This window comes from Erythranthe guttata, chromosome 1 (assembly GCF_056151865.1).
Source record: "Erythranthe guttata isolate IM_541 chromosome 1, IM_541, whole genome shotgun sequence".
Classification (NCBI taxonomy): domain Eukaryota; kingdom Viridiplantae; phylum Streptophyta; class Magnoliopsida; order Lamiales; family Phrymaceae; genus Erythranthe; species Erythranthe guttata.
The window spans coordinates 5922373-5932736 of record NC_142533.1 but is presented as its reverse complement, the minus strand read 5'-3'; the positions used below and the strand labels follow the sequence as shown (position 1 = coordinate 5932736).

The 10364-nt window shown below is 32.0% G+C and overlaps 1 protein-coding gene across 1 annotated transcript; it reads left to right on the top strand.

Moving 5' to 3' along the window:
- The first annotated feature begins 1110 nt into the window (after positions 1-1110).
- Positions 1111-6751, top strand: LOC148772693 (vesicle-associated protein 3-1-like). Its single transcript, XM_088820742.1, has 7 exons — positions 1111-1444; positions 1580-1650; positions 1727-1808; positions 2409-2521; positions 2907-2990; positions 6035-6102; positions 6592-6751. The coding sequence occupies exons 1-7, from the start codon at positions 1393-1395 to the stop codon at positions 6749-6751; spliced, it is 630 nt and encodes a 209-aa protein (XP_088676868.1). The 5' UTR covers positions 1111-1392.
- The last annotated feature ends 3613 nt before the right edge of the window (positions 6752-10364 follow it).

Here is a 10364-nt window from a genome sequence, read left to right as displayed (position 1 = left end):
GAGACCAGCGGTCAACGGCGGTTGAACGACCGAAAAAAAGTTTCAGAAAAAAAAAAGTTAAAAAAAAAAAAAAAAAAAGTCAACGCCAAGATCTGGCTGGGAAAAAAATTCAGAAAAAATTTATTTTATGAAAAATAAATTTTTTTTTCAAAAAATTATTAAAATGGGGGTTAATGTGATATATTTGTTTAAATCCAGGGTCAATGTGTGTTATATTAAGAAAGTTAGAGTATAATGGATTGAATTAATAAAAGTTATATTATGGAGGATATTTTAGACTAAAGACATGGGGATGGATTTATTTGAAAGACTGATTTTTTTTTGGACCAATGTGTATTTAAATCCCTTGGCATGTCCCTTTTTGCCATTTGTCATTTGCCATATATAAATTTTTACTTAGCATTTGAAATTGGGATAAAATACCTTTTCCTCTCCAAAGTCTTTTAAAAAGAGTGGTGCTATTTCCATCTCCAAAGTATCTCAATTCACCACCAAAGATTATAAAATGTCATAAATACCCTTAAAATTTGTAATCCACCACCCTTTCTTATATTTACTTAATCCTCATGTGTTATAAGTTATTTCTATTTTATTTAATTTAATTTATTTTATTTTTATTATTCTTTTTATTTTTTTGCAAGGAAATATTTATTAAAGAATATTTAAACTTTCATATCAAATGACCTAGAGATTATGCAATTTTTTTCTTTTAGGAAACGAAATTATATTAAGCAAACTAGCCAACTCTTGAGGAAGTTTAAGACCTTTCATACAATCAATCTTAATTTATTTGTCAAAAAACGTGAATTCCTGCTCTCTTTTTGACATTTGAAAATGTTTTTCTCTGATCAAAGTACTATTCACGAGAGGGTGAGATTTCCAGTGAAAATTGTGGGGTTTTTTTTATAAAATTTTAATTCGTTTAGTGGTGGATAGTTTATAATTTTTTTTAAATATAGGTAAAAGAAAATAAGAAATGAGTAAAATGGGAAATATATTTAATTTGGTGGTGAAATAAGATATTTTGAGAGTGAAAATAACATGTCTCTTTAAAAAAGATATATAAAGACTTAACCAAAAATTACAGCTATTTCTTTTATTCTTCTTCATTGGCTACTTCTCAATTCTACTGCAAATTGCATTTTAATTTGTATAATTTTATATTATCAACTCTTTTATTTGATTAGAAAACTAATTGTGTCCTTTTCTTTTTCATATTGTTACCCATGTCTTTGATTCCGCCTTCCCCGAATTTTTCTGTATTTCTCCCTCAATTTTTCATTTCCAATATCAAAATTTCCAAGAAAAAGAAAAAAAAAGGGTTTCATTAATTTGAATTGAATTTCAATTTAGTTTTGTTTTTTATTTTATTTTTTGAATTTCAATTCAGTTATGAGCATGCAAAAGCTTCTTGATATCGATCCTCAGCAGCTAGCTTTTCGCTGTAAGTTTGTTTCTATGTTAATCTTGACCGTACATTTTTTATTTTTTATTTTTGTTTGCAATTTATCGTTTAAATATTTGTTTGTTCATCTATTTAGACTTTTTTTTAATTGGGTTTTGTATTTTGGTTTTATAGTTGAGGTGGGGAGACAAGCCTCTTGCAGAATTAAGATATCTAATAACTCCCAAGAGCATATTGCTTTTAAGGTAACATGTTTGAGTTTTATTATGTGTAATTTATATATATGTTACTCAGATTATGCTATGTTTTTTTTTATTTCAGGTTATGACGAATAATGTTCATAAATACCGTGTTCGACCCAAAGCCGGAATTCTTTCGCCCGAAGAATGTTTAGAAATTACAGGTTCGCAATAAACAATCTGCATTGTGTTGATCTTGCTTAGATAAATAATAGGGTAAATTACAACCACCTCCCTGAGGTATGCTCAATTTACGAAAAAACACCTCTTGTTTGGATAATTACATCTACCCCTCAACTATGATTTTCTTCTTATACCCCCACATTTATGGTGTCAAAATCAACATAATCATCTACTTTTTGTGGAATGTGCTCTAATTTGTACTCATTTTGTGTAAAAATACATTTTCTGATGCACTGTAACCACAGTCTGATATATGCAAACCAAAAAATCACATAAAATGATCATCTTGTTTCAAAATGTGGCTCGAATGGCGATAAAACGGGTCCAAAATTGAGAATATTCCATATAATCTAGAAGGTTCCACTAAATTTGAAACAGCAAGGGTGAACGTGTAAGAAGATTTATAGTTGATGGGTGGTTGTAAGTATCCAGACAGAAAGGGGGTTTTCATAATTTGATTATACATCAGGGGTAGTTGTAATTTACCCTATTATTAAATGGTGATTTCATTTTGGTTTCTGTTGTATTCCACATGCAAACATTTTCTTAAGTGTGTGTGTGTTGGTGTGTTTGTTTTGCAGTAACTATGCTCCGCCCGACAGAGATCCCTTATAACATGGAGTGTGATGATAAGTTTATGATAAGAAGTGTTGTTGCAACGCCTAATCACACGCCAGAAAAGGCACACGAGCTGGTAATCATATGCTTGATTAAATTCCGGGCCCCTTTAATTTGAAATGATGCTGAAATTATGTGTGTGTGTGTGTGTGTGTTTGTTTGTTTGGAAGATCATAAAATAATATATTCAGGCCTCGTTAGGTTGGGGAGATTAGCCATGATTAACTAAATAATTGGACTTAATTTAATGTTTGGTAACACCAATAATTTGACGGGTCAACCCGTAAATATTATGTTATCATGTCTTATTTTGCTTTATCTTGCCTTTTAGGGATTTTTTTTGTTGAATGTCCTGTGGTTTGATATAATAATTGGGTTTTGTTTAGATTATTTAATCTTATCTTGACTAATATTATCTTGTCAACCAAACAAGGCCTAAGGAAAATCTTTCGTGCTTGTAGTTCAATAGTGAAGGAACACATGCGTTTGAAGATTGCAGATTGAAAGTGATGTTTGTTTCACCAAATGCATCAGCTTCGCAACTGGTAAGTTTAATTTTAATCTTTAACAACTGAATTTAAAATCATTAAGCAATTTGTTTGTGTTCACCAAAATATTTTTTACAGAAAAAGTATCAAAATAAAATTAAGTAATGGCCGGAATTAAACTTCAAGTGATTTTTCAGGGCTCTAAATGTTACTAGACATAGCCTAGAGGGACGTCAGTGTAATTTACCATTAAGAACAAATATTTTAGCAAGTATAAAAATTTCATATATTGAGCTTTGATTGTGATTTTTTACCTAAATAAATCATGTGTAAATTATGTCTCGTTGGTTGTCAAGATAAGATTAAATAATAGGGCAAAATACACTTTACCCCCTTGTACTATGTCCCACGTAACACTTACCCCCTCGTACTATGAAAAATACACTTACCCCCTTATTTTAATGGTTAACCTATTTGACTCTTAACGGTGTTAGTAGTAAAATAAATTTAATATATTTTCAACAATCCCTAATAAATGACACATTTTTTTTATTTAAAAAATATTACATGTACTATGAATAAATTAAATAAATATTTAAGATAATAATATTTTTAAATTTTGATTAAATAAGAAAAATATTATTACTTTTTAATAATTCATAAGAAATGACACCTTATTTTTATTTAAAAAAATATCTTTTCATTGTGGATAAATATATTAAATAAATATTTAACATGTATAAATTTTTAAATATAGGATTAAAATATTTACTCATTAAATATTTATATTAAAAATTGTAATTCTACAGTAATATTTTTTAACGATATATGCTAATGATTTATTTTATTTATTTGTAACATCAAAATTCACTTAAGCCTTTTAGATTTAGGATTCACTATACAGAATTTAATGTTACAAATAAATATTAAAAATTCAATGTACACAATGTTTAATGAGTTAAATAATTTAATAAAAAATATGAAAAAATATACTTGTTACTTGGTTGTATAAAATAATATATGAAAAATTATATTATCTAAATATTAATTTTAATATAAATATTTAACAAGTAAATTATATTTAATTCAAAATTTAAAAAAGAATTGCTATCTTAAATATTTATTTACTATATTCATAGTACATGTAATATTTTTTTATATAAAGAAAATGTGTCCTTTAGTAAGGATTATTAAAAATATATTACATTTATTTTACTTCTAACACCGTTAAGAGTCAAATATGTTGACCGTTAAAATAAGGGGGTAAGTGTATTTTTCATAGTACGAGGGGGTAAGTGTTACCTAGGAAATAGTACAAGGGGGTAAAGTGTATTTTGCCCTAAATAATATAACGGCAAATTATGGACACCCACCGCCACCTCCCCAGGTAAAGTCAAATTATGAAGAAAAACAACCCTCATGTTTGCATAATTACATCCACCCTTCAACTATATACTGTCTTACACGTCCACCCTTATGATGTCAAATTTACCTAGGGGTGTTCATCCGGTTGATTAACCGATCCAATTGAACCGAAAGAAAACTCGGTACATGTCGATTATCGAACCCTTAATCCGGTGTGATATTCAATTTGTTTATTTTTTATTATATGTGTGTGTGTGTGTGTGTGTGTGTGTGTGTGTGTGTGAGAGAGAGTGTGTGTGTGTGTGTGTGTAATATTAGTTTTTAAACTAAATTAATTAAAAAATCAATTTTTTAAAAATATTTTTGATAAAACATATTGGCGTACCGAAATATTTTTTTAAATGTTTTTTTATAGAAACAAACGCTAAAGAGTATGAAATTTTGGCGTACCGAAATTTCGGTATAATTTTACCGAATGAACGCTCATAAATTTACCAACAAAAGAGATTTTTTCGTAAGATAACACATAGTTGAGGGGTGCCTGTAACTAGGGGTGGTAAACGAGCCGAGCCGGCTCGCGAACTCGACGAGCCGGCTCGAAAAAAGCTCGAACTCGAGCTCGGGATTTTCGAGCTCGATCTCGAGCTCACGAGCTCGAGCTTCGGACGAGCTCGAGCTCGAGCCCAAAATTAGTTGTTCGACAGCTCGCGAGCCGGCTCGCGAGCTGCCTTCTATTTTTTTTTTTTTTTTTTTTTTTTCTTTTTTCTTTTTTCTTTTTACATATATATATATATATATATATATATATATATATATATATATATATATATATATATATATATATATTATTCTTATTCTTATTCTTATTATTATTATTATTATTATTATTATTATTATTAACTAAATAGTAAATAGTCTATAATAATAAATATATCTGGTATTTAAATAGAAACAAATCTATATTACTTAAATAATTCATAATTATATAAAATATAATAATAATAGAAAAAATAAAAAATATATATAACTAGAGTTCATTATTTATTTTATAATTTTTTTTATTTTCCTATGAATAATTTCTAATAAAAAAAAAAAAAAATTAATAAGCCTGAGCTCGAGCTCGAGCTCGCCAAAATTGGCTCGAGCTCGAGCTCGAGCCAAAAAAAATTGGCTCGATGAGCTCGAGCTCGAGCTCGAGCTCGGGAACATGGACTCGAGCTCGAGCTCGAGCTGGCCAAAAGAGCCGAGCTCGGCTCGTTCCCACCCCTACCTGTAACTATGCAAATAGGACGGAGTTTTTCGTAATTTGGCCTTACGGCCGTAATTTGCCCTATAATCTAATGAAACCCAATTACATCAGACCTTGGAAGATCCCATAAAAAACATCGACAAGACAAGCCATGCTAATATAATATTTGCGGGTCGACCCGACAAGTTATTAGGATACCAAACATCAAACAAAGTCCAATTATTTAGTTAATAATGATTAATCTCCCCAACCAAACGATGCCTTATTATATCCAAACAAGTAGAAAACACGTGATCAAGTCATAAGGATTGAATGTGTAATGTATTTCAATGTTGCTATCTATTCTTACTCATAGTTTATATATATGTAATTGGATATATCTTTGGTTTATAGGTAATCTAAAATATTACGATTGCTTTAACATTGTCACACGTGCATAATTAATAATTTGTTTAACCTTTATGACACGTGCGCAATTCATGGGCAGGTCAGAATCGGAATAGATTTGTTGAAGAACGGCATCTTTATTGGAATCAAGATTCTGCCACGCATATGGTATCTTTTCTGTGGTTTGATTTTCGAACGTTTAAAAATATTAAGTTCTTACTAATGACTATTGGGAAAAATACAGTTTTCATCCCTCAAGTTTGCTCTAATTTCACATTTGGTCCCCATGTTCACAAAAAACACATTTGCTCCCTCATGTTTCAAAAATTCAACACGTTAAGTCATTTCCGTCAATTTTTCGTTAAAACTAATGGAATCAACCGTGTTCTCATCACTACCGTAGCTGACGGATTAACGGTAAATTAACGGAAATGACCAAAAGTGTCAAATTATTAAAATGTGAGGGACCAAATGTGTTTTTTGTGAACATAGGGGACCAAATGTGGATTTGGAGCAAACTTGAGGGATGAAAATTGTATTTTTCCCAATAACTATTCTTCTCCATTCCTCTATTTTTTTTTTGTTGATCAATCTTAATAGTTTTTTTTTCTTTTTAGTTGGGTAGTAATTTTATTTGTTCGAAAATTTGTTTTGCAGGAGTGTGAAATTTTGGATGATGGTATTGATAGTACAATTGGCAGAGAAGTTGCTTCCGTATTCAGCTGAAAGTTGGATTGGTTATATAAAGAAGTTTGTTCTTTACGTTTGTGCTCATTTCGTTTTAACTGTTTGCAGTCGAGGAGTGAGGTCGCTTTAACAATGGTTCTCAATTTCAAATATTGTTCGATTTGTATTCTGCAAAATGTTGTTTTATTTTACGAGTGTAAATGATTTGTATATGTTTTCTGATTCTGATGGCGTTTCTGTATTTTATACGCACTATTACTCGAGGTAAAAGGCGAATCGCATTTTTTTTTTATGATGATTTATATAGTGTCTAGTTTTTTATTTTAAAAATATGCAAATAGTAAACACAACAACCTCGAAAATTCTAGTTTTGTTTTTGCTAACGAAGAAATTATGTGTTTCTAGTGTACGTTAAATAAATGCCTTCTTATTTGAACTAGGTGCAAAATTAAGGGTGCAACATAATTTTTGAATTTTGTCGATTCTGATTTTAATAGTTCTAAATTTGAAACAATATTTTTCATTTTGAATTCCAAAAGTTGGGATTTTCATTGGTCTGTGACAATATTGATGGAAAGTCTTGAAGAGCTTGGAGCAGTGACAGGGCTCAAGGCAAGTGTCTTAAAATCCAATGTGTGTCCGGTAGGGCTGAAGAATCAGGAAGGCGCCCAATTAGAGGGAATTCTTAATATCTAAAATAGAAAATAAGCATTCAGGTACCTGGGGATACCACTTGCAGCATCCAAACTTAAAGTCACCCAGTAATCTATTCTCCTAGACAAGATAAGCAAGCAACTGGATCAACTCTTGGTCAACTTCCTATCGATCTTATGCTGGAAGAATAGAGTTGTTGAGGACAGTGGTCCAGGGGTGATCTGCTATTGACGAGCTATATTTCAACTCCATGCACACAATAGAGAGGCTCTGTAGTATTTTCTTGTGGCAAGCTAGGGTTGCCAATGTTGCTTGGGAAGGGGTATGCTTTCCTAGGAATGAAGTAGGTTTGGAATTTAGAGACTTGAGAAATAAAATTGGCAATGTTTACGAAGGAAATTTGGAACAACCATTCCAAGAAAGAATCACTATGGGTTAAGTATTGTGGAGTTTTAGTAGTGGGCTCCAAAAATGGATTTTGCTCATTTACTGAAATTCTTTGGTGGGATCGAAAAACCATTTGCTTTATTTTAAGGGCCAGAAGTGGGTACACCTTGTGTAGCTCCTGGTTTGACTAAAGACGAGACTTGCCTTTCATGTACTTGGCATTTATAAGAGCCGGCCTGGAGAGAAGACTGCCATAGAGCTTAGTCAGACACTAGCCTCCCATATGGCCATATGGTACTTGGTGAGTTGAAGGGCCAAAACACCTCTATCTTCTGTTATGGTTTAGTAGAAGATCAGGTTTCCTTGTTCCCATCCAAGTAAGGTTGGATTTTTGTCCCGCTTTAAGGCTAGAGGCTTGTGAACCCCCCAGTTGGATGAAGGGCCATAAACTCCTTCTTCTTGACATAGTTTGTAGATGGTCTGAAGACCAACTCTGGCCTACCCCGGCCCTATGGTGAGCCAATTTTAAAGACTTCGAAGAACTAGGCTGCTGGTTTTGAATGGACAGCAACATCTCCTGAATGTGGGACTTGCATAGAGTGATCCCTCTATTTGGCTCAAATTGATGTGAAAACAGCCAAAGAGTTAGGGACCCAAATCTTCCTGCAGCTTGTTTAAAAATTGTGAATTCATAATATATTATGCAAAAACAGTAGATAGTTGTAGCTATGTATATATAGCTTTGATTCTTTTGGAGTGGGATAGATAGACAGGTGCTCTAACTCCATTTAGAAAGTTACTCAAAATTAACATTAAGGTTGGTGGGTTGAAAGTTTTTGTGGAGAAATAGCACGACTCATAGTCTGCCATAGGGCGGGAACCGTCGGGTCCGAGTTTTAGGGGGCCCAAAACCGACCCACAGGGACGCGAGGCAGGGTTCGGGGCCGGTCCCGGTTTGAGCGTACATATACTATATACACCGTGACATCGGATAAAAACAATGTTTATTACGCGCTAAATATTCGAAAAAGGGGATAATTTGATAAACTCCTTCATATGCATTGTATCGTTAGACTATATAATTAACAAATTAATTATAATTAATATCATCAACAAAACACAATACCGTAAACCAGAGTACAAAAGGAAATGGAAATTGCAAACACTTTGCAGAAAAATAAAGTAAATTGCAAAAAATGGATTTTGGGCATTTCGAATTCGTTGAAGCGCAACAATCGCCTGCATTCAAATTTTCCTAGCCATCCATGGCCTTAAATCGATTTTGTAATGAGTGAACTTATCACAAACATGATAACTACCATCCCAGTACTGATCCCCAGTTGCTAGAGAAATTGTGGGTCCCAAATCGCTGGGTGGTCTAGTTGATAAATCTCTGCAAGAGCTTAATTTCGTCTTCGTCAGTCCATAGTCGCCGGAAGAGCTTGCAGGATTCGGCGCGTGCGACCTGGTTCTTGGCGATGATGGGTTCCGGTTGACGGTTTTCTGATTGTGGGGAGAAGTGAACTGAGGAGGGCTATCAACGGTGAAAGCGGCGGAAGAGGCGGAATCGTCTTTGGTCGAAACTTTCTTCATCTTCGTCGAAGATATTATTAGCAGCGACGGCGGAGGAATTGTTGGGATCACCGACGGATGCCGATTAAGTATTTCCTTATTTGATTTGAGGGCTCGCGACGAGATTGAGTTGTGCTAATTGGTTGGTTTCGAGTGGATATTGAAATGTGGTTGAACGCTTCAAAGAGATGGAAGTAGAGAGAGGCACCGCCGGCGAGACAAGAGAGAGAAAACCGGTGAAGGTGGTGGTTGGGCCCAATTTTGTAAGCAAATTGTGAGGACAAATTAGTAAATGTACAATAAAATGAACAGTGTGAGTTTTGTTAACTTATGAAGGTGGTTGCTACTTATGTAATTATATATTTTTAATATTTTTTCTTTACTAATTTTTTAACTATAATTTTTAACAATTATTAATATTAAGAGATAAGCTAGAAATTCGATTTGTTAAATCTTAGTCTATTTATTTGGATTATAAATCTTAATATGTATGATTTAAAAAAACTAATGTTATATAAAATATGAATAATACTACATTATTAAATTGGGGTCTTTACAAATAAGTACATCAATGGTTTTTCGATTTTTTTTTCTTCTTTTCTTTCTTTCTGTAACTTTTTTTTTTTTCGTTTAAACAACAATATTGCTGTGATTGACAGTACTATTAACTATCATACTGTTAAACACAGTAAAATTAACTAAACTACAGTTTAACACAATATTGCTATATTTATCTCTAACACAGTTATATTAACACAACAAAACTCATTATTATTGTGTAATAAAGTTATATTACTATGTTGACCGTTCAACAAATGTAAACATAATAAAAAACCAAAAGAATTAATATTACTATGAGTGACAGTAATATTACTATAACAACAGTAATATTACCGTCAACGACAGTAATATTACAATAATAGACAGTAATATTATTACGTTACTCCGCGAATAACTCAAACAAACAAAAAATCCAAAAAAAAATAATAATATTGATGTGGTTGACATCAATATTACTATAACAACAATAATATTACCGTCAACCACAGTAATATTATTGTGTTTACAGTAATATTACAATAATAGACAGTAATATTATTACGTTACTCCGTGAATAACTCAAACAAAAC